This window comes from Oncorhynchus gorbuscha, linkage group LG14, assembly GCF_021184085.1.
Source record: "Oncorhynchus gorbuscha isolate QuinsamMale2020 ecotype Even-year linkage group LG14, OgorEven_v1.0, whole genome shotgun sequence".
Taxonomy (NCBI): domain Eukaryota; kingdom Metazoa; phylum Chordata; class Actinopteri; order Salmoniformes; family Salmonidae; genus Oncorhynchus; species Oncorhynchus gorbuscha.
The window spans coordinates 28,176,043-28,201,246 of record NC_060186.1 but is presented as its reverse complement, the minus strand read 5'-3'; the positions used below and the strand labels follow the sequence as shown (position 1 = coordinate 28,201,246).

The following is a 25,204-nucleotide window of genomic DNA, read 5'->3' as shown; positions in this document are numbered from 1 at the left end:
AACCATTAGAAGTAGCGCTATCCACGCCGACTACTAGGCACAGTTCCAGTTCGGGTTGATGATTGGCTGAAAAGGGCTGTTTTACGCCCGTGTGAGACGCTTCTCTATCCCATCATGCAGCGGGTGATGTCCAAGGAAAGATGGCGGAAGGAGGAGCGGCTGATCTGGATACCCAGAGAGGAGAAGTCGCAGCACTGCTGAAAACACAGCTACGAAAGGGAGATACTTGGTAAGAGTTTGCTGGTAACTTTTTAAAGGTCTTAGGAAGGTGCTGGCTGACCTTACCGTGGCTGTCAAAGTGCTAAAGCAGCGGAGAGCGGGTATGACAGGCCGTGTTGACAGTTACCTTTCCAGTTAACGTTAGCTGTCAGCTTCTGTCAGCTAAAGCTAGCCAGCGGCTTCGCCACATTCCACAGTTTCTATTGACCAAGTTATTTGCCAACATGGGAATGCCTAGACACATAGGTACGTTACCAACGTAGCTAGTAAAATACATTTATTTTCCCAATGATTTCAGTTTCATGATCTTGCGATTCAAAGCTGGCTAGCTTGATTTCAAGTGGTTTGCCCGTGACGTGAGCTCATCTGGCAAGTCAGGGAGGAGTCATGAAAAGCAACTGTCAAAATGACTTGGCTTGCCAACTAACACACTCACAAACGTGCTAGTATCAAACTGTTAGCTGCTGACAATTGATGTTTAGTGACAATCAAGTGTCCCAACTAGCTAACGTTTGTCTCGCTCACACTGTTAGCAAGCATCCGTTTCATGGTAATTGTAACATTCTTTACATTGTGGAACGTTACTCCAAATGAATGTCAATGAAAGTTATTTTTTTAAACTAAAAACCGATCAGCTGCTGGTCATTCTGAAATGACCCCTTTGTCTCGAGTTCTCTCTAATTAACAAAGATCAACAATGAGAAACAGACTTTTGTAACTGGAGGTCCTTCTCTCAGCTGTGCTGGTTAGTGGGTACCCTGCCTGTACTTTGGAGCTACACACTTTTTAAATAAAAAAATAAAAAAACTTATCAGATACCATCTGCTACCCCAAACTCATTACTTATCAGATACCATCTGCTACCCCAAACTCATTACATCTAATCTAGCGTGATCTCAAATCTAAATCATCGGTGCTCTTTCTACATAGGTACCTAGTGGACAGCCACTGGTTCAAACAGTGGAAGAAATATGTGGGCTTTGACAGCTGGGACAAATATCAGATGGGAGACCAGAATGTCTACCCTGGACCAGTGGACAACTCGGGGCTCCTTACAAGTGGTAAGATACACCACACTCAGACCTCATTGATGCAATATTTATTGTCTATCTCTGGATAGATTATTGGCAAAGGTGACTTCATAACATGCTCTTTTTACTCATCCCCAGTGTGTCCAGATGAACACTGTTTTGCGCAGTACATGATGTTTAGAGTGATCAACATGATGTATCTTACCTAATATATCAAACTAAAGGCTGTTATACATGCAATTTCTGTAGGCTAAGTATGACAGAAAAAGTAGGTCTATAATATACTATAAACATCAATGAAAATAGTTCAAGGGTAGCCTTTCTCTGGTCTATAGAAAGCTATCTGTTGCTTTGTTTTATTGTATAAGAAACTGCCATTATGAGTAGGCTACCACCATTGAAGCTGTCCCAATTGAACAACCCCATTATAACCCTAGCCATACATCGTCCTAAAATGTTTCCCTTTAATAATCCCTCTTTCGCCACAACCTGGGTCATATTCATTATGACAAACAGACAAACAAAAATGTATGTTTGTTATTGGCCAGGTTCAAGTAGTCCTTCCGTGTCAGTCCATTTTCTTTTGTTTGTTGCCTAATGAACATGACCCGGTTGTCTCGCTCTCTCTCGAGTAGATGGGGATGTTCTGGCCATCAAGGAGCACCTCATTGATGAGCTGGACTACATCCTGATCCCAACAGAAGGCTGGAATAAGCTAGTGAGCTGGTATCCACTGATGGAGGGACAAGAGCCTATCTCACGCAAGGTAAGGATGAGTGCCATTAGTGGCTAATTATGGCTGGTGTGGTCCAATATCATTGTTTTTAAGTGGTCAAATAAACAAAGTAATGTAGACTTACTGTATGGTTATAAGAGCTGATTGGGTACAGTGTACGTAGCACCAGTGCCTCAGCGGTAGTCAGATGATCGAGAAGCTCAGTCAGAGCACAAGGCTCAGGTACTTTATGTGAAGTGGTGAATAGTATGAGTTAAGATAATATGGTCAGTGCACAATTACATTTCAATGGTCGCCGTTTGGCCTGTTTGTCGGTAACCTGGTCCTTCTGTAGCTCAGTTGGTAGAGCATGGCGCTTGTAACGCCAGGGTAGTGGGTTCGATCCCCGGGACCACCCATACGTAGAATGTATGCACACATGACTGTAAGTCGCTTTGGATAAAAGCGTCTGCTAAATGGCATATATTATTATTATTATATTACCTACTTGTAGCCGAAGAGGTTATTGTGGTGTGAGGAGTAATTGAGAAGTTTCCATTTGTGTCAATCTCGCATGTGTTCTATAGGGTTGGATTGATCAATATACTTCAGGTCAGATTGGGATGATTGTGAAAAAGGATACCAGGATAACTTTGATTTCTAGATCGATATTAAGTCCCTCCCAGCTAGTAACTGAATCTCAAGCTTAAGTTATCTCAATGTTTAGCCTCTCACTGTCTTCTTCAAGAGAAACGCAGCTGGGCTGTTTTTGATACAATTTAGCTACCAGTATTCCAAATATGCTAGCTATTATTTGTAATACATGGACCGAAACTAACATTCTGTATAAGGACTTGATTAGTTTTTAAACCTAAAGTGGTCCCGAGTACAAATGCTTACTGATTCAATGTTGTCCACAGAAGATCAGATTTTCTAAAGTGGAAGTAGGCTACATTGATATTATTTAGTTGCTTTTTTATTCAGTGTGCTTTTGGTTTAACTCTGACAACTGACTACAGTATAAGCCAGTAACTCACATAAGGATTGTGTTCCTCGAAACACCAACGGGTTTATGATAACGTAGGGTTATTTCTAACGGCTAACTGCCAGCTGGGCCTACTGTACTTCCGTGAGCCCAGACATGGCTTTCTGCATTTTCAAATCGAGCCAGTCATGGCATCATGGCTGCTGCAGTGCTTTATTTTTCTCTCCCCATTGATCCTCCCCTTTTTGCCATGTATGTTGCGGGGGGTATCGAGTGGCCCTGGCCGTTTCTATTTTCAGAGAGTGCTCTGGATGACTGAAACACCGCAACATGGAGCGAGCTTCGAGACACAACATGCAGGAGGTTTTCTTTCTTTCTCACTTTTGGGGGTTCTTTTACCGTGTTGTCAGACTGTTGGAATTGATTTTCCGGGTTCTCCTATTGCGGTTCCACTCAGCTTCAACGTAGAGAACCTATCACCTGGGGAGTGATTCTAGAGTGTCCTTGTTTTTCCAAGTAGCGGAATGCTGCCTGAGGTCAAACCGAGAGAGCGGCAGAGGCTTTTTAATAGCGAAGGAAGAGCAAACAAGGGAGAGAGCCTAAGCAGAAAGCGAGAGGGCGGGGTGGATCGGGGTTGGTTCTTAGCATAGCTGTTTTCGAAATTGGCTGTTCTGTCAGTTTGTTACTGTGGGACTTAACTTGCCCTTTATCTCTGTGTTAGCATGCCATTGCCGGGCATTCATTTTATAAGAAGGGCGGTGGGTGATGTCTGGTGGGTGAATCTGATCCATGCCTACAGCTGATCTCATTGCCTGGGGTTAGGGCGGGTCTGTACCCTACGGTGTGGGGCCAGCCACCAGCGGAGGGGCTGTGTGAAATGAATAGGAATGGACCCTTCAGCTATGTCTACACTCTGGGGCTATATTAAGATTCTCCGTCATACGCTCCTATCAACGGAGTTAGAAAGTGTAGCCTATAGTTTATACACTTACAATGCTTTCAGTGTGTAGATAGTCCTATTAACTGGGTAGCCAAATTCTTAATTTGTTTCTACTGCCATATGATGTGTTCTTTATTTCTTGTTTCCTTGGTGAAGTTGGTGATTGCTTCTCTGTTCAATGTTGAAGAGTTTTAGCAAGTTCCAACTTGTACTCAATCAGCAATGCAAATCTTGCCCATATCGGCGCAATGTCATGATGAGTTTAAATGAGCAAAAAATATTTGTTTCCTTCATATGCCATCATGTACAACAAATTATTCGATCAAAATTAAAAATGTAATGAGTTTAATTGCCAAAATTGTAACCGAGTGATAACTATTTTCTTCTCATGCCATCTGTCATGTAAGAGAACTTCAACATTGTCAAGTGTTTAATTTGAAAAACAATCATATTTGTTAATGAGTTTTCTTTTGCCATCTGTCATGATGTAAGACACACTCTATTGACATATTTCGACAGGTGGTAGAACAGGGTATGTTTGTGAAGCACTGCAAGGTGGAGGTGTACCTCACAGAACTGAAGCTGTGTGAAGACCGCAACATGGACAACGTGGTCACCAGACGCTTCAGCAAAGCGGACACGATAGGTAGGCAGACACTGTTATTCTCCCGAACAGATTGAATGGAGCAGATAGTGTCTTTATTTAGAAGAAACTCTCGTCTCTTTTCCTCATTGATTATTTCCACACGTTTTCTACCCTGTTTTTATTTGTACCTTTATTTAACTAGCCAAGTCAGTTAAGAACAAATTCTTATTTACAATGACGGCCAAACCCGGATGACACTGGGCCAATTGTGCGCCACCATATGGGACTCCCAATCACGGCCGGTTGTAATACAGCCTGGAATCGAACCAGGGACTGTAGTGATGCCTCAAGCACTGAAATGCTTATAATAGTATTATAAGTATTAGCCTACACTTTTATCTACAGTGACTTATAGTCATGCGTGTACGTATGGGTAGTCCTGGGAATCAAACCCATGCTCTACCAAGCGCCATACTCTACCAACTGAGCTATAGAGTACCATTTTATATTGGTGTAAACCTAGTAAGCATTGGTATGACCATTATTTTCATTGTACAGTTGTCCTGACAAATGTAGCAGCTGTCCACTTTTCTCGGCCAGAGAATGAATGAATCGATCATTCCCATCCATTAGCACCAGTCACAGTGATTGCACAGGAGAACTTCTCTTCTACCTGACAGAGAATTAATAAGTAATATATTTGTTTTAAAATGCTCTCCATTTTCCTCTTTGTGGATCAATTCCACTCATTTTCTTCGTGATATTAGGATTTTATATTCATATCCTGACATGTTCTGTAGTTCTTCATTTGACTTGTTGGTTGTTTACTTTGGTTCCGTTGCACCATTGCTCTTAGTTATTTCACTGATAATACAAACATCTTTTAAGTTTATGAAAATCGGATGCATTGCCAGCCTTTTAATGGTCAATTTAAACAGTGAAACTGCCAAAACTCTGCTCCCTAAAGCACACACAAGTCATCTGCAATTACATGGGCAGGGAGTGTTACTATAAAGTAATGAATTAATCTGCTGTCAATTTATCAGAGCATGAGATTTATACACCCAATTATTCTCTGCCCTAAGTATGCAGGTGCATGTGTGTAAATTTCAATTTGTCACCTACATGTTTTGTATACTCAATGTATATGGTATGTTGCTTAATTGTTACCTTTGTTCTATAACCTCCTGTCATGCAGACACCATTGAGAAGGAGATGCGTAAACTGTTCAGTATCCCAGACGAGAGAGAGACCAGATTGTGGAACAAGTACATGAGCAACACGTTTGAGCCTCTGAACAAACCGGACAGCACTATACAGGACGCAGGACTCTACCAAGGACAGGTATGAAATAACCCTTGGATATCAGGCTATTTATACATTGTCTCTACTTCCTGTCCTGTCATCGCACCAGTTATATAGGATCTAAATTATTCCACACCATGCAAACTGACAAGGAAATTCTCTATGCTCTTGTTACTAGGAATGGCGCTGGAGGGGATGACTGCCGTTTTACAGGCTCCGAACCAATTGTGCTATTTTGTGGGGGGGTTTCGCATAATGTAGATGCTACTGTCTCTTATGACCGAAAAGAGCTTCTGGATATCAGAACAGCGAATACTCACCTCGAACTGGACAACGATTTTTTTTTTAATGAGGATAATGTTTCTCTCAGACAAGGCCGAAATCCCTGTAATTAGCCTGAAGATAAGGAAATACAGGTGAAGGAGATCAGGGTGCCTTGTGAAAATTTTGTCGGCGAGTAGGTATCCTGCCTCTACCATCCGTTCTATTAGCCAACATGTCATCACTGTAGAATAAACTGGTACTTCTTGCTTTAGTTTTTGCTTGCAAGCTGTTCTGTCCTGCCAATGCATGGAAAACCCTGACAATTGTATATTATCCGTGTCGCCGTTCAGTCACGACTTGGTGAAACATAAGATATTAGTTTTTAATGTCCTGTTGGTAGGATAATCTTAATTCTAGGTCATACATTTTATTTTCCAATGATTGCACGTTAGCCAAAAGAACGGATGGCAGTGGGAGTTTACTTGCTCGCCTACGAATTCTCATAAGGCAGCCCGACCTCTGCCCCCTTTTCCTCCGGCTTCACGCAAATGACGGGGTTTTGGGCTTGTTCCCGGGAAAGCAGTATATCCTTCTCGTCAGACACATTAAAGGAAAAAGGTTTTCCAGTTTTTGGGTGAGTAGTCGCTGTTCTGATGTCAATAAGTTATTTTCGGTCATAAGAGACAGTAGCAGCCACATTATGTACAAAATAAGTTAAACAGCGCAAGAAAACTAACAAAATAGCACAGTTGGTTAGAAGTATGTAAAACGTCAGCAATCCTCTTCGGTGGCATCTTAACACCGTGTACCAGTGTAATGATAATGCTGTTTAATTAGCTTCTTGATATGTCACGCCTCTCAGGTGGAGTATCTTGGCAAAGGAGAAATGCTTACTAACAAGGATGTAAATAAACGTGTGCACAAAATTTGGGAGAAATACACTTTTTGTATGTATAGAACATTTCTGGGATCTTTTATTTCAGCTCATGAAACATGGGACCAACGCTTCACATGATGCGTTATTGTTTTAGTTCAGTGTAGTATCCACTGTAATTATAATAAAGTACCTGAAGTTTACATACACCTTAGCCAAATACATTTAAACTCTGTTTTTCACATTTCCTGACATTTAATCTTAGTAAATATTCCCCGTCTTAGGTCAGTTAGGATCACCACTATAATTTTAAGAATGTGAAATGTCAGAATAATAGTGATTTATTTCAGCTTTTATTTCTTTCATCGCATTCCCAGTGGGTCAGATGTTTATGTACACTCAATTAGTAATTGGTAGCATTGCCTTGAAATTATGTAACTTGGGTCAAATGTTTCAGGTAGCCTTCCACAATCTTCCCACAATAAGTTGGGTGAATTTTGGCTTATTCCTCCTGACAGAGCTGGTGTAATTGAGTCCATTTTTTTGGGCCTCCTTGCCATCACACGATTGAGGTTAGGGCTTTGTGATGGCCACTCCAATACCTTGACTTTGTTGTCCTTAAGACATTTTGTCACAACTTTGTGGAACGCTTGGGTTCATTGTCTATTTGGAAGACACATTTGCGACCAAGCTTTACCTTGCTGATTGATATCTTGAGATGTTGCTTCAAAATATCCACAATTTTCATTTCTCATGATGCCATCTATTTTGTGAAGTGCACCAGTCCCTCCTGCAGCAAAGCATCCCCACAACATGATACTGCCACCCCCGTGCTTCACGGTTGGGATGGTGTTCTTCGGCTTGCAAGCCTCCCCCTTTTTCCTCCAAACATAAGGATGGTCATTATGGCCAAAAGGTTATACTTTTATTTAATCAAACCTGAGAACATTTCTCCAAAAAGTACCATCTTTGTCCCAATGTGCAGTTGCAAACCCTAGTCTGAGTTTTGTATGGCGGTTTTGGAGCAGTGGCATCTTCCTTGCTGAGCGACCTTTCAGGTTATATCGATATAGGACTCGTTTTACTGTGGATATAGATACTTTTGTACCTGTTTCCTCCAGCATCTTCACACGGTCCTTTGCTGTTGTTCTGGGATTGATTGCACTTTTTGCACCAAAGTATGTTCATCTCTAGGAGACAGAATGTGTCTCCTTCCTGAGCGGTATGACGGCTGCGTGATCCCACGGTCTTTATACTTGCGTACTATTGTTTGTACAGAGGAACGTGGTACCTCTCAGGCTTTTGGAAATTGTTCCCAAGGAGGTTTTGGCTTTTTTTTTTTTCTCTCTTGATTTTCTCAAGATGTCAAGCAAAGAGCCACTGAGTTTGAAGGTAGGCCCTGAAATACATCCACAGGTATAACTTGAGTCAATTGGAGGTATGTCAATTAGCCTTTCTGAAGTTTCTAAAGCCATAACATCATTTTCTGGCATTTTCCAAGCTGTTTAAAGGCACAGTGAACTTAGTGTATGTAAACTTCTGACCCACTGGAATTGTGATACAGTGAAATAATCTCTCTGTAAACAATTGTTGGAAAACCTACTTGTCATGCACAAAGTAGATGTCCTAATCTACTTGCCAAAACTATAGTTTGTTCATGACATTTGTGGAGTGGTTGAAGAACGAGTTTTAATGACTCCAACCTAAGTGTATGTAAACTTCTGACTTCAACTGTACATATAGCCTACACGTCTTATTATACACATCTTAAGTGTCTGGCTCCAAAGAACAGCGAAGCTGCAAGTGTCTTTCCCCCCACCTGGGGGAGTTTACTAGAAGTAGCCTAGGCCTAAACATCCATTTACAAGCAGGGATTAATCTAGACAACTGGGCAATGGGTCACTGGAGGGACATTCCACTCGACGGTAACAGCAGCTCTAGAGGATATACAGGAGTGTGTCCCAAATGGCACCCTGTTCCCTACATAGTGCACTCAGGACTCTAAATTAAAATGTCATTGGTAGTACTAGTGCCTCCAACTTAAAGTTAAGAGTAAAACATAAAATTGATTACCTTGTGTTTTTGGCTATGCCGGATTAAATGATATGACATGCTATTCTATAAAATAATTTCTCTGTAATTAATATTACCTGATTAAGCTAATCAGGTAAATGTAATTAACTAGAATGTCGGGGCACCATGAAATAATGTTTATAGAGCTGTTATCTTCCGAATAAACTCATATAGACCTAGTAATCTTTTACATCAGTAGCAGTCAATATTTAATCGTCACTTTATTCAGTCTCATCTGAAAGTTGTACATCTTCACGAACCCTGGCTAACAAGTTGAATCGGCACTAAATACCTAAGTGATCATACATTGATTACAAATTATGTCATAAAGGAAAATGTCCCTACTGGACGGAACAGATATGACGGCTGGTTACACAAAGAAAGGGGGTTGGGTTTTGAATGAAAGAGCAAGAAGACCGAGTAACAACTGGATGCTATTGTAAATACAGAATCTTATTTATTCTAAATAACCACCCATTTGGAAAATGCAATAAATATTTACTCTTGAGCTGCGCTTCACTAGTTTGGTCATAGATGGAAGGCCAGGTTGTCCAGCAGGGATCTCTTGTCCTTTGAAGAATGTCTCTGGTGGCTGAATACGTTGTAGTATCGTTGTGTATGTGTTAGACTAGTACGTCGTCCTTCCTTTCCTAGCCCACGTTTACAGCGGCTGCTGGTAACTCAACGGCTAGGAGGTATCACTTCTGGAGTGAAGTGTTCAAAGTTCATACCAAGTTGCCATACTTTTAAGCTCGTGCTATATTCTGGCTGGTATAGTTGAAATTCATCCTTTAAGCGTGTTGATCGTCACCTTCACATTGAACATGATGCTAATTTTGTTAGGTTATTATCTGAGCCCTTTTAATGCAACTGCTGTCTCAGACTTCAAAAACTTTACGGAAAAATCGTAATCTGAGAACGGCGCTGAGAGCCCAAAACAGCCAAAGAAATATTGGCCATTTTGGAGTCAACAGAAGTTAGAAAAACACTAAATATTCTCTTACCTTTGATCTTCATCAGAAGGCACTCCCAGGAATTCCAGTTCGACAATAAATTACTGATTTGTTCCATAAAGTCCATCATTTAGCCACTTGTTGTTGGCGTGTTAAGCCCAGTAAACTATCTTCATGAGGCGTGAGCACTTCGTCCAGACAAAAACTCAAAGTTCCGTTACAGGTCGTAGAAACAAACCAAACAATGTATGGAATCAATCTTTAGTTTGTTTTTAACATAAATCCTCAATAAGATTCCAACCGGAGAATTTCATTGTCTGAAGAAAAGCACTGGAACGACAGCGAACACTGTCGGGAGCGCGCCTCACAAGCCTGAGACACCCTGCCAGACCACTGACTCGGAGCTCTCATGAGCCCCTCCTTTATAGTAGAATCCTCAAACTAGTTTCTAAAGACGGTTGACATCTAGTGGAAGCCCTAAGAAGTGCAACTTCATCCATATCTCACTGTCAATTCAATATGGACTGGGTTGAAAATCAACCAACCTCAGATTTCTCACTTCCTGTTTGAATTTCTTCTCAGGTTTTTGCCTGCCATAGGAGTTCTGTTATACTCACAGACATAATTCAAACAGTTTTAGAAAGTAAAGTGTTTTCTATCCAATACTACTAATAATATGTATATATTAGCATCTGGGACACTGTAGGAGGCAGTTCACTCTGGGCACGCTATTCATCCAAAAGTGAAATGCTGACCCCCATTCCCAAAATGGTTAACGTATGACCGTTGTCCTCTGTACAGAAAGCTGAATTTTCATCAACGGGTTTATATAGTGGTGAAAGAAGGGCGTGTTAAATAGTTTACAACCAAAGTCTGTTCACTTGGGCGGGGCCTCTGAGTGAGCAGAGTTTCCCTATGACAAACCGTTCTCTCATTTAAGAAGCTAAAATTACATTTGATCTTTTCACAAATACGTTTAAATTGCACAACAATTCCATGTGAATCTGATAACTAGAATGTGTCGACTTTCCAAGATAGGATGAAACTGTCATTAGTAGTAATGTCTCAGACAAAAACTGATCTGAGATCATATTCATTAAGTACCAACGAATATTTTCAACTGGTTGGATTACCGAAATACGGTTCCGTTTCCTACCTTTCGATGTTACCAGACTCTGTTACAAAGGCTTTACAAGAGTCAACTCTATAGTAGAGAGAGAGAAAAGGGGAAAGGTATTTATGGGGGTCATAAACCTCCCCCAACAGGCCAACTTCATGACAACCTGAAGCACATGCTGTGCTCTAACTAATATTTGACCGTGTAAAGACATTGGTTTTTAAAAACTTGAATGTTAATACAAAAACCTGCCATTGACATTATAGTTATTTTTGGAATATTAGGTTTCTACATTGTGTAAAAGCTCTACCTATTGACGGGGTATAAATTCTTACTCTACGAGGTACGGAGCCTGATGGTTTTCTTTTCTACCTGATAATTAATTGCACCCACCTGGAGACCAGATCTAAATCGGTCCCTAATTAGAGAGGAACAATGAAAAATTGCAGTCAAACTGGCATTGAGGTTGAGTTTGAAGGATCTATTGAGATGAGTTACATCACATTTTAAACGGTCTCTTTAAGAGCCGCAAGTTTGAGTGGTGACATGCATGAAATCAGTCATTAATTAATTGCTATGATTTATCTTCTAATGAAGCTATCCTTTACCCTGTTTTTTTCTGTGCCCCCAAGTGTTTAGATATACTAGTAAAATAACAAGGTTGTTAGCTAGCTTACGTGACTGAACAAGGTGTAAACAAATGTAAGTGGATTTTGAACGATCCACAACATAGTTTATGAATATTGCCAAAAACAAACTTCATGAAGAAAAAGTTGGGGAAAATCTACCAGCCAATACATTTGGCATAGCACCAAAAAACTATTATCGGCCTTGTTTTCCCCTTTATTTTTTTTCAGGTTTTTGTTCTCAAAATCACACTTAATAGAATATCCAATTTTGTTTGTCCACAACAATGCTTAAATCACATCTTTTGAGGTCTGGGAAAGAAAGTAAAACATTTTGGTGTGTAGTTGCTCTTTAATTTCAGTTGTGCATGTCACGAGACTGGTGTTTGGCGGGTGGTGTTTCTCTATGGCGATAGCAGAGTTTACGAGACAAAAGATACAAATCATATTGATATCATCATTTTGCCAGGTATGCTTTGCAGTTTAATATTTAATTTGGAAAGTTTTATGGGAAAGCCTTTATAAATGACTGTTTCGGCATTGCTAACTGGCAACACAGTGGTAGGCCCATGCAGTTATGTCTTGAGAAAGTTGCAAGAAATACATATCACTGATACATGCTCCGGAACTTTGGCGACTACTAAGGCTTTCTTAAACCTCCCACTTTGGGCCGACGGTGTCAATGTGCAGTTCATATATGCATAATCTATGAGCAGAATTGCTGTCTTTGCTCAATTAGCCACAAGGTTAAAAAAATCTGTCATTCTGACCCTGAGCAAGGTAGTTGTTCTGTTCCTCGGGCACCAGAGACGTGGATGTCGATTAAGGATTTCCCTTTCCTAGTTTGAAAGCAACTGTTTCTCTGGACTCTGTGCTGTGCCATTTTTATTTTTACCCACCTTCATTTTCCACCATGTGGGCCCTTTGGGGCCTGGTCAAACGTAGTGCACTAAATATGGAATAAGGTTCCATTTTGGACACTACCCAGGCCCCCACTTTGGCTTTTCAGTCTGCCCACGACAAAGCCAACTAAGAGGCAAAAGGATACTTAGAGATATGATTCATCTCCCTTTTCCCCTGTATTATGAGATTGGGAAATTACTTTTTACTAGATGCAGTAAACCGATTTGAGAAGTACAAGTAGATTCATTAAACAGATTGTGCAGCAGCACTGCATTTCCGAGTTCACATAGAAATCGCAAGAAATCCATATTGCATGCAAATATTCTGAAATGCCTCTCAGCCTTGTGTTATGTCTGTTTTTACATTGTACTCTGTCTCTATCCCTCTCTACCCTTCCGACTACTTCCCACACATTAGAGATCTTCACGGATCCACCTGTACCCGAATACCTGAGACCGTATCCGGACCCAAGCTAGATAATGTTACGGGTCTAGGTCGGGTCTGATAAGTGTCACGGGTCTCAGGCATGTGTAATTTTAACCGACTTGCCTGAAGGGACTGTACAGATCCAAATGTGAATGCTGCAATAGGGAGAGACATTTCATAATTTATGCTGCTGCACTTGTGTTTCAAGAGAGCGGAGCTTGTAGCTTGTTGTTGGCCAATCATAAGTCATGAAAGTGGCAATAGACTACAGTCATAGAGCCACAGTGTGTGACGAGAGCTGATTTAAAAATATAAATATATATTTATTTTTTAATTTTCGTAATGGGTCCAACTTTTTGGACTCGTGAAGACCTCTACCACACACACACCAAGCCTCGCCCCCTGTCACTCAAGCAGCACAGTTCCTCCTCCTCGCTGGTAGATTCACAATAAGTTTGCATGCTGTTCTATTCGGTCAAATGCAGTCAACAGATTGTTCCAAACAAGAGCAATGTTGCTTTCCACTTTGCTTCTTGACATAAAATCATTATTTCTATGATTCCAACAGTTCACAAAGTAAAATGGCAATATTTGGTGAAATAGCTTTGTTTGTTTTGCCCATATCATATTGCCCATACTTACCCTACTGTAAGTAGATGCAATTGTAAAACAGATTTGGAAATACTACAAGACGAGTGTTGCTATAGTACTACATTTATGGTATTGTAGGCCAATCTGGCGAAGAAAGTTTAACATATATGTATTATGTTTCCATATATTTATATGTGTATTATGTTTCTATTTCTGATATCCATGCAGGTCCTGGTAATAGAGCAGAAGAATGAGGATGGATCGTGGCCTAGAGGTTCCTCTGCACCTAAGTGAGTGTGTCTGGCTGGGTCCATGACCTTCCATTGACTTCCAATTAGGAATTACTCTCACTTGGCCTGGGGATTGAAAGACATTGGTTCCTCTTGAGGCTGAGTTTTCTTTATGCTAGTTTATTCTGCGAAGTTTGTTTTATTCATTCAATGTATACATTTATGTTCAACCCAGCAGACCCTTATGATTATTTTTGCTGCTATTTTCCTGCAGTCTTTCGTCTTTGAATTTCAACTCCCTATCATATATTTGCTTGGCTTTAGTTGCTGACATATCTCTTATCGTTTAACTCGGGGGTTTTCAAACTTTTCTTGCCCAGGGACCTCCCCCAGGCAAACTGGTGACATAGGGACCCCCCATAATATGTTATGTCTTGTCTCAAGTGAATGATAATGGCAGGTAGACTTTTTAAAATTAATAGATTTGGTAAACAGTTGAATTATTTTGACCTCCCCGCAGTTCATTAGAAGGGTTAGATCTAACGGTCTATTAGCTAGAAAGGCGTCTTGGCGGCATAGAGAAAGTGTTGATGTTTCAAAGCAATTCTACACATTTTTCTATTGAGCTGAGAGAATTTAGCAGTTTTTCATCAAATTTCCAGAAATTCTACATACATGGTTTGGCATGGAGCTGAGAGACAATTTAGCTTTTTTATAGCATATTTCTTGCAGTTTTATGCATTTTCCAATGGCTAATGCATTGTTCTTCTGCTCAAACATAACAAAATCAATGGGCATGTGCATTGAATGCCCGGTTTTTGGAGTTTTCGATCTCCCTGACTCTAGCTTTCTTTATTAGTTCTCAAAGTTGGTATTATTAAATCATAGTTCAATATCTTTTATGCATGATTTTTATCTGGGTTTGGTAATTTAAGTTGACACAACTTTTTCCATTCCTAAAATTACCGCTTGGATGGCCCGCCTAAGAATTTCCTATGTAGAGCAAACCCTGTGATCAGCTCCAATTACTATAATTTCCTCAATTTTAAATGAAGCCCTTTATCTACTTCCCCAGAATTTGAGGAACAGTTAGCATGCTAACTGTTCCTGCAGACTTAGTCATTGGGCTAACGCTACTTAGCATTAGCTCGTGAAACTACCTTTAACTAACTTCATACTGGACGCAGAGACGCATTGTATCCACGATGATATTCTGTTGCAGCTTGTGATATTGATACAAATGGCAGACGCCCTGCAGTACCTGGACCCGAGTTTGAAAACCCCTGGTTTAACCTATTTCCATACTTTTTGAATGAACCCTCCATCTCTCAAAATCCTCTTCTTTGAGAGCCTTTATCCTTTCTCTCTAACTCATGATTTTCTTTATCTTTTGAAGGTCATCTGGTACTTCCAATCTTTCTGCTTTGCCAAAGATCTCCCCTTCATCTCTCACAAACAATCATAACAGCAGCTTCAACAGCAGGAAGTAAGGACTATTGAGCATAGAGAGGGTTGTCTAATTGACTGACTGGGCTGGGGCACATAGAGCCATAGAGAGACACTACGGAATTCAGCTAACTCTGAAGATGTCGAGTTTTGAACATCAGCGATCTTGGTGCCAAAGGTTCCATCGAGGCAAAGAGTACAAATTAGAATGTTATTGATTTAATGGAATGTTTGGTGCCAATATGAAGGATAGTTTGTGGACTCCGTACATCTATGGCTCTGGGTTAAGGCTTGAGGTGGTTATGTGGGGATTTGCAGTTGCCTGCATGGTTTATGGTTTTTATCTGTTTTCACAGCAGTGTATTCTATCATGGGTCTAAAGAGCTGTGTAGTAAACTGTATTTGAATGTCATCTCAGATTAAGTCATTATCTATTGACAGAATTATGGCTTAATTGACATTTCAATCTTAATTAACTTGATTGAAGAAGAGTAATTTTGTGTGGGTGCTTCGAGTGAGAATCAATAGCTCGTGTGAGCCTCATGCAACCCAGAAACTCTGAGACCTTGGTTGGACACCACTGCTGTGGGTGTGCATTGTGTTGTCACTGTCCAGTAGTTGAACAATAGCCTAATAGTAGAGGAATGTTTTATTTTCCACTGTAGTTGTGAACCATTGCATGCTGGGATGGGTGTAATATCAGTGTCACTCAACACTGTAGGTTATTCTCACTGAAGGCTTGTGTGTGGAAATAGGCTATGTGCAATTTTATTTTACCCGGCATCTGAGAAATACGGGCCCACTACTGAGAAATGTATGTATGTATGTATGTAGCACACTTACGATTCGAGCACGTCACTGTTTTCACCATTGTACACTAATGGTAGATTTATTTCCATATTGTGTTCTTGTTTCTGTGGACTCCATGGTGGCGTTGTGGGAATAGGATCTCCCTGCAGATCCCCTTCCTGTCAACCCACTCCTCACTGTACAGCGCCAGCTTGGTCCGCTCTGGGATTGAATAATGGATAGGGTGCTATTTTAATCTGGGATGTTTCAAACCAGGATTAAGTATGCTAGGATGCGTCTTTTTGTCTTTGACTGTTTGATTGTGGATAGGGTGGGACAAGATGCATATGTTCTGAGCCACTGTCCCTAGACTCCCTGTGTACAGTGAGTCCTTTTGTTCGCATTTTCTATGCATTCCCTCTTCTTCCTCTCTCTCTGAGCTTATTGTGCTGCATGTTCTGCAGTCTGTGTGACCTTCAGAATGCATTTCATCTGCACTCTCCCCCCTTTCCACCTCCTCGCTCTCTCTCTCTCGCTCTCTGTGTGTGTTGTGACACAGATGCCTACTTAATTATTCTCCTCACATCCTCCTCCAGCTATGCTCTCTACTCCGGCTACAGTAGATTCTTAAGGAGACCCAGTTATATGAATACCTAATTGCATATTAAAGAAGCTAGCTAGCTACTAGAGAAAGTACCTGTATTTGGCCACAATGCATTCTTCAGCCTCAGCAGGAATTCTCTGCTGTCAGGCCCCCTCTGTCACCCCCCCCCCCCCCCCCCTGCTATTTACCTTCCCTTTTCTTGAGCTCTCTCATCCCTCTATCTTGATAGGAACATCCCCTTTCTTTCCTTTACCCATCTGTCTCTCTCCTGTACCGCTTCCTCTCTTTCACCCTACATCTCTCCTTCTCCGGTACCACTCTGTACTCCACCTCTATCTTGTCTCCCCTCTCCCTTCACCACTCTCTCCCCCCCCCCCCCTCGCTCTCTCTCTCTCCATCTGTGTACCTCTACTTCCTGAAGCGGATTCTTGACCATCGTCGTAGCTTAGCTAGCTGCTGCTATAAATAGGCTATCCTTTGGTAGCAGCAAGGCAGAGCACACGTCAGGGCAGGGGCATGCTAGAGGGCAGGGCAGGGATTGACACTGTCACATAAGCAGGGCTCGGAGAGCGAGTGAGAAGAGGCACTGCAAAACTTGAACACTGACTGAGGAGGAGGGAGTTTTTTCGTTAGCTGTGTTTGACTGTGTTGTGCTCGGGACAGGCCTCGCTTTACTGTGCCTCTCTGCTGCGTGTCTGAACTGAACTGGGATTTAGATCTGGGACCAAGGCCCGGGCAAGGAGTGAGCTGAGCTACAACTGGACTTTGGGATCGGATTAGGACTGGATCGAACTAAGCCCCGGACTAGGGCCGCGTTATGGAGATGGATTTTGTGAGGCCGGTGTCTGATGGTTAAAGCGTTTGAGATGAGATGCTCCTGTGCTGCTGGTGGTGCCTGAGGACAGAGCTGAGGACAGAGCTGAGGACAGAGCTGAGGACAGAGCTGAGGACGAACGCCTTGACAGATTTAGACAGGAGCAGGGTGGTGGTGGAGAGAGTGCTGAGCTGTGAACAGGCTGCTAATGCTAACACTTCTACTGCTGGGGCCGGTGGTGGTATTACTGGTGGTGCTGCTACACCACCCCTTGATCAATGGGACGCAGCGTCGCCCTACTCCCAGAGGTCTGACTGTTATTGCTGTTGCAAGTCCTTTTGCTGTACCTCAAGGCTTTAGGGTTGAGGCTATATGCAAAGTGTTGTCTTTAAGATGTGCTGACTATGTCCTCAGGTTTAGAGTAATTATTGGGCGCTAGGGTTGGGCGACAACAACCTTTGTCCTATCGTGATTATCCATAAAACATTGATATATGAATCTATTGCCCGCCTTAGCCACACCCCCAAAAAGTAAAATAACAAGTAAATAAGCATTTTAAACATCCGCTAAAACAGAAGTTGGGCTGTGGCAAGAAATCGAATGAAACTATGGATTTTGACAAAAGATGTTGAAAGCCTGGGTAGAGGCTAAGTTCAGGCAATGGCAAATCTTTGGGGAGCAGTGACTGTCTGATGAACGAGCTCTCTTACCGTAGTGAGCTAGGTTACAGGCCAAATCAAACTACTTCCTAAGCGCTTATGGCAGACTGTTAGTGAACACGCTAAATTCCGGAAAAAAGTTAATTCACTGAAGCCAGGTAATTCTGCTACTTCCCTGCCTAAACTTTTTCAGTAATAATGTAGGAAACTGCTAAGATTTATGATGCTTTTAATCAGCATTTTATCTCTGCTGGTTTCCTATTTAAAGAAATGGTCATCATACTGGTTTTGGCCAGGCAGTTGACTGTTTGTCCCACGTACAGCCTCCAGTTGCCTCGATGGATAATCAGTCAACCTCACGTGACTTGGGAAATGGTAGTCTCGGTTTTTCTTTTTGGCAACTCAGAGAAACAGCAGTTATTGCTGCATTATTAGCTATTGACACTAAGAAGTCATTAGAGGCTGACATTTTGGACCCGTCTTTGAGTAAGCATGCAGCGCCTCTCATTGCTGGCACAGTAACACACACTTTTTAAAATTTAACTTCAGTATCAGGAAATGTTCCAAGTGTGGAAAGCAGCTTTGGTGCTATCACTCCGTAAGGGTGGGGATAGTAGTGATATCGATAATTATCAACCCATTTCCAGGCTCCCCTGTCTTGCGGAAAAAAAAAACTAGAATCATTGGACCACAAACAGCTACATTATTTTCTATCTGTAAGTGGTGTACTTAATGTTAATCAATACAGATTCAGAACTAAACAGCACCACTACGGCTACCATGCTTGTTGTAAATTATATTGCAAATGCCTTAAAGTATTGTGCTGCCATGTCTGTTGAATAAGCTGTCCTCGATAGGGTTGGGAACTGATGCTTGCCAATAGTTTCATAATTATCACAATGACAAGGTATATGGGATCAAATCTGAGTTCCTTGACTTGCATAAATATTATTTTTGTACAGTCTACTGTATATAAATAAATAAAAATATATATTAGTAATTATTTAGATGCAGATGATAGTGTTGATCAGCTTTAATATTGCAGACTGACTTATATCAATGTAATTGTTTGCCTAATTCCCAATCCCCCATATTTTATTTAAATATATTTTCCTTATGGTTCCCTAACCCTACCACTCCTCCCCTAATTGGAGTAAACTAATGGAAAATACTTAGACTTCTACTTCCACTACATACATGCAGTTAATTCAGAAAGTAATCGGTGCCCTTCATTTTCACCACATTTTGTTATTGTAAAATGTATTTAAAAAATATTTTTTAATCGCTTCAATCTTCACACAATACCCCATAATGACAAAGCGAAAACAGGTTTTTAGAAATGTTGGCAAATGTATAAAAAAATTAAGATACCTTATGTAAATAAATACTCAGACTCTTTGCTAAGAGACTTAATTGAGCTCAGGTGCATCCTGTTTCCATTGATCATCTTTGAGATGTTTTTGCAACTTGATTGGAGTCCAACCCTGGTAAATTCAATTGATTGGACATGATTTGGAAAGGCGCACACCTGTCTATATAAGGTCCCACATTTGACCGTGCATGTCAGGGAAAAAACCAAGCCCTGAGGTCGAAGGAATTGTCCGCAGAGCTCAGGGACAGGATTGTGTCGATTTACAGATCTGGGGAAGGGTACCAAAACACACAGTGGCTTTCATCATTCTTAAATGGAAGAGGTTTGGAACCACCAGAACTCTTCCTAGAGCTGGCTGCCCGGCCAAATTGAGCAATCGGGATCGAGGGAAAGATCCAGGCTGTATCACAACTGTCTGTGATTGCCATAGGGCGGCTCACAATTGGCCCAGCGTCGTCCGGGTTTGGCCGGTGTAGGCCGTAACTTACAATTACGGCCTACACCGGCCAAACCTGTAAGTAAGAATTTGTTCAGCTGACTTGTCTAATTAAATAAAGGTTACATTTATAAAACAGAGCAAAGTACAGAGATCCTGTACAGCTAAGATAATGCAGGAGTGGTTTTGGGACAAGTCTCTGAATGTCCTTGAGTGGCCCAGCCAGAACCTGGACTTGAAACAATATTTGTGTAGCTACGCTCCCCATCCAACCTGAAAGCGCTTGAGAAGATCTACAGAGAGGATCTGCAGAGAAGAATGGGAGAAACTCCCCAAAAACAGGTGTGCCAAGCTTGTAGCGTCATACCCAGGAAGACTTGAGGCTGAAATTGCTGCCAAAGGTGCTACAATAAAGTACTTAGTAAAGGGTCTGAATACTTCTGTAAATGTGATATTTCATTTTTTCCTGTTTTGATACATTCGCAAAAATGTTTTTTTTTTTGTGTGGAATTTGTCATTATGGGGTGTTGTGTTTAGATTGATGATGGAGGGGGTGGGACTATGTTAATCCATTTTAGAATAAGGCTGTAACAATGTGGATAAAGTCAAGGCCTGAATACTTACCAAATGCAGTGAATACTTTTTATGTCCACTATACTTTTTATGTCCACTGTACATTTTACTTCAATTATCCCTCTTTTCTTTATAGTCCCACCCGTCAGCTACCCTCGACCTTTCAATCTATCTCTTACCCATCCAGTTTTGATTTCTAACTGCTATATATTTTTCAACTGTGCTGCTACCACCTGGGTACTCTACCATGCACCTTAGAGGTTGCTGTCCTATGTGCTGTACATAGTCGTGGAACACTGGTCAATTAATAATGTTTACATACTGTTTTACCCACTTCATATGTACACTACATGACCAAAGATTTGTGGACACCTTGTGGAACGTCTCATTGCAAAATCATGGGCATTAAAATGTGGTTGGTTCCCCCTTTGCTGCTATAACAGTCTCCACTCTTCTGGGAATGTTTTCCACTAGATGTTGGAACATTGCTGTAGGGTCTTGCTTCCATTCAGCCACCAGCATTACTGAGGTCGGGCACTGTTTGGTGATTATGATGAAGGTGCGACATTGAAAGTCACTGAGCTCTTCAGTAAGGCCATTCTACTGCCAATGTTTGTCTATGGAGATTGCATGGTGGTGTGCTCAATTGTATACACCTGTCAGCAACGGGTGTGGCTGAAATAGCCATTTGAAGGGTTGTCCACATACTTTTGTGTTTATAGTGTATGTACTTTATTCTAGTTGATCCCTATACTCTAACTATTGCTGTACATGTACTATTCAGATATACTACATTTTCTATCCTTAAAATGTCAAAACATCCCATGTATGTACAAGCACACAGCCATGCAATCTCCATAGAGAAACACTGGCAGTAGAATTGCCTTACTGATGAGCTCCTTGATTTGCAATGTGGCACTGTCATGGATGCCACCTTTCCAAGAAGTCAGTTTGTCAAATGCCTACCCTGCAAGAGCTGCCCCGGTCAACTGTAAGTGCTGACATTGTGAAGTGGAAACGTTTAGGAGCAAAAGCGTCTCAGCCGCTCAGAACGGAACCGCCGAAGAACGTAAAAATCGTCTGTCCTCGGCTGCAATACTCACTACCGAGTTCTAAACTGCCTCTGGAAGCAATGTCAGCACAATAACTGTTCGTCGGGAGCTTCGTGAAATGGCCGAGCAGCCCCGCACACACGCCTAAGATCACCATGCGCAATGCCAAGCGTTGGCTGGAGTGGTGTAAAGCTCTCCGCCATTGGAATCTGGAGCAGTGGAAACACGTTCTCTGGAGTGATGAATCATGCTATACTATCTGGCAGTCCGGCGGACGAATCTGGGTTTGGCGATAGCATTGTCTTTATGCATCTTTATGCACTATACATTGGGCAGGCCTGCATAGTGCCAACTGTAAAGTTTGGTGGAGGAGGAATAATTGTCTGGGGCTGTTTTTCATGGTTCAAGCTAGGTCCCTTAGTTCCAATTAAGGGAGATCTTATTGCTACAGCATACAATGATGTACTAGATGATGTGCTTCCAACTTTGTGGCAACAGTTTGGGGAAGGCCCTTTTCTGTCAGCATGACAATGCCCCGTTCATAAAGCGAGGTCCATACAGAAATGGTTTGTTGAGATTGGTGTGGAAGAATTTGACTGGCCTGCACAGAGCCCTGTCCTCAATCCCACCGAACACCTTTGGGATTAATTGGAACGCCTACTTCGAGCCATGCCTAATCGCCAAACATTACTGCCCAACCTCACTAATGCTCTGTGGGCTGAATGGAAGCAAGTCCCTGCAGCAATGTTTCAACATCTAGTGGTAAGCCTTCACAGAAGAGTGGAGGCTGTTATAGCAGCAAAGGGGGGACCAACTCCAGATTAATGCCCAAGATTTTGGAATTAGATTTATGATGAGTAGGTGTCCCCCCCCACACACCACAAGACTAACAGTATCTCACACACTGAACAAAAAATGTAAACATGTAAAGTGTTTGTCCCATGTTTCGTGAGCTGAAATAATGTCCCTGAAATCTTTCATATGTACATAAATCTTATTTTAAAATTTTGTGCACAAATTGTCTACATCCCTGTTTATTTAGCATTTCTCCTTTGACAAGATAATCCATCCACCTGACAGGTGTGGCATATCACGAAGCTAATTAAACCGCATGATCATTACACAGGTGCACCTTGTGCTGGGGACATTAAAAGGCTACTTTAAAATATGCAGTTGTCTCAACACAATGCCACATGTCTAAAGTTTTGAAGGAGTGTGCATTTGGCATGCTAACGGCAGGAATGTCCACCAGAACTGTTCCCAGAGAATTGAGTGTTCATTTCTATATCATAAACCACCTCCAACGTCGTTTTAGAGAATTTGGCATAACATCCAACTGGCCTCACAACAGCAGACCATGTGTAACGACGCCAGACCAGGACCTCCACATCCAGCTTCTTCACCTGCAGGATCGTCTGAGGAGGGGATTTCTTGGGTGTATTTCTGTCTGTAATAAAGACCTTTTTGTGGGGAAGAACTCATTTTGATTGGCTGGGCCTGGCTCCCCAGTTGACAGCCCTGCCCAGTTGTGAAATCCATAGATTACGGCTTAATTTATGTTGCATGTTTTATTTTTGTTATTGTTTTTATTTCCATCTATCACATCACAAAGTTGTCACCATCTGTTGGCTGTCAATAATTGTCAATAGACAATGCTATCATAATATCACCCGACCCTATTGGGAGCTGTGCTATATACTGTAGGTGTTTTAATTTTTTTATGTTGGTTTCAGCTTTTTGTTTTTATTGTACAATTGTGTTCTCTTACTTTGTACCTTTCTCCCCACACTGAATGAGAATTTAGAAAGACCTTATGGGAAGAAATTGTGTTTGGGGGGTTTGAATTGAAATGTTTAAGGTTTGTGTGTGGGCACTAGCCTTTGTATTTATTAAGGATCCCCATTACTCTTTCTGGGGCCCAAACAAGATTAAGGCAATTACTTAACAAAAATAAATTGAACGGTACGTCATTCAAACAGCACATTATTGCGCCACTACTTTATGCCTGCATTTGTTTGGTAACATCCAGTAATTTTATCCAGCCATATGAAATAGGCTAAGTCCATGTTCTCTATTTATTCCTGACTCATGTTATGTAACCTCTTCAGTGTGAAAAACTCCAGCTACAGCCTTCCGTCCTACCACCCTTATAACAGCTATGAGAGCTCCGAGGGCAGGCAGAGTGAGCGGGCTGGCCTGTGTGGTCTTTCCAACCTGGGAAACACCTGCTTCATGAACTCTGCACTGCAGGTACCATACCCTAACCCCTCAACTTGCCCAATAATGTTTGTACCATGTTTTGTGCTGATATCATGTTGTGTTGTCATGTGTTGCTGCCATGCTATGTTGTTGTCTTAGGTCTCTCTTTATGTAGTGTTGTGGTGTCTCTCTTGTCGTGATCTGTATTTGGTCCCTTTTATCGCAGCCCCTGCCCCTGCAGGAGATCTTTTACCTTTTGGTTGGCCAACATTGTAAATAAGAATGAGTTTTTTTACTGACTTGACTGGTTAAATAACGGTTAAATAAAAATATACATAAAACTGTTAACTCTGAACTCGTGTGTATGCATTGGTTTTAATTGTGTCATGGCAGGAACAGCTGCGGCTATTGATTGACCTTTGGCATTGAAATATACTGGTGGTTTAGGTGATTCCTTTGACTGTTGGATTTTCTCATTATTCCCAGTCTCATATTTTACTGCTTACTGCTAATTTTCCCACCTTTAATCGTTTTTTAATATATTTTATATTTTTCTGCAGTGTTTAAGTAATGTACCTCCTCTCACCGAGTATTTCCTGAAAGACAAGTACAACGATGAGTTGAACGAGGACAACCCTCTGGGAATGAAAGGGGAGATCGCCAAGGCCTACGCTGAGATCACCAAGCAGTCGTGGTCTGGGAAGTACAGCTACGTCACACCACGGCCTTTCAAGGTAATTTACGGAAACCAGGGTTGGTGTCGAGTCCATTTCTATTCCAGGCATTTCAGAAGGTACACTGAAATTCCAATTATCTTCAATGCTTTTTAATTGGGAAAATGTGTAATTGGAATTTGGTTTACATTCTGAATTGACTGGAATTTAAATGGAATTGACTCCAACCCTTTACTGTACCCATACCAACTTCTGAAATTCACATGGTCTGAAAGTTGTTCCCTCACTTCTGCCTTGATTCTGGATTGAAATGCAGCTATGATGTGCCCAATCCCAAATTGACCCTTAGACCCACAAGCCACAACAACCGAGTCTCTTGAGCAGTGATGTAGTGGTAGAAAGAATGGGTGGGTAAACACTGATTTCCGTTCGTGGTGAATAAAGTAACGCTCCCTATACTTTCAATCTGGTTTTCCTCAATCTGGTTTTCAGCAATGGGTGGGTAAAAATTCACGCAAAATAGAAAAGATGTGTAAACGGTGTTTACGTGCGTTTGCCATCGATTACACCACTGCTCTAGAGTAGATCAGAAAGGATCACACATATAAGAAATATGGCAATATTCCTACTTTGCTAACTGACAGGCTACAGGTTGGTGGAATCTGTGCTATTTTGCTTGCTTCCACCAATTCAATCTATACAAGTTCCCTCGGGGTGAGGTGTCAATTTGGAATTTCCTATAGATCTG

General features: G+C 41.5%; 1 protein-coding gene across 5 annotated transcripts in view; it reads left to right on the top strand.

Moving 5' to 3' along the window:
* Positions 1-121: 121 nt before the first annotated feature.
* Positions 122-25,204, top strand: part of LOC123994740 (ubiquitin carboxyl-terminal hydrolase 15-like) — a 36,977-nt gene continuing 11,894 nt past the window's right edge. The window contains exons 1-9 of one of the 5 annotated variants that reach the window (XM_046297684.1): positions 122-229; positions 1,150-1,280; positions 1,886-2,016; positions 4,410-4,536; positions 5,675-5,820; positions 13,837-13,898; positions 15,235-15,324; positions 23,692-23,833; positions 24,343-24,516. In XM_046297684.1, coding sequence (XP_046153640.1) covers positions 141-229; positions 1,150-1,280; positions 1,886-2,016; positions 4,410-4,536; positions 5,675-5,820; positions 13,837-13,898; positions 15,235-15,324; positions 23,692-23,833; positions 24,343-24,516 — 1,092 coding nt within the window. In that variant the 5' untranslated portion in view covers positions 122-140. Of the gene's footprint in view, positions 230-1,149; positions 1,281-1,885; positions 2,017-3,201; positions 3,314-4,409; positions 4,537-5,674; positions 5,821-13,824; positions 13,899-15,234; positions 15,325-23,691; positions 23,834-24,342; positions 24,517-25,204 lie in introns of those variants that run through there. The other 4 variants (XM_046297683.1, XM_046297686.1, XM_046297685.1 and 1 more) reach the window with 4 other exon arrangements.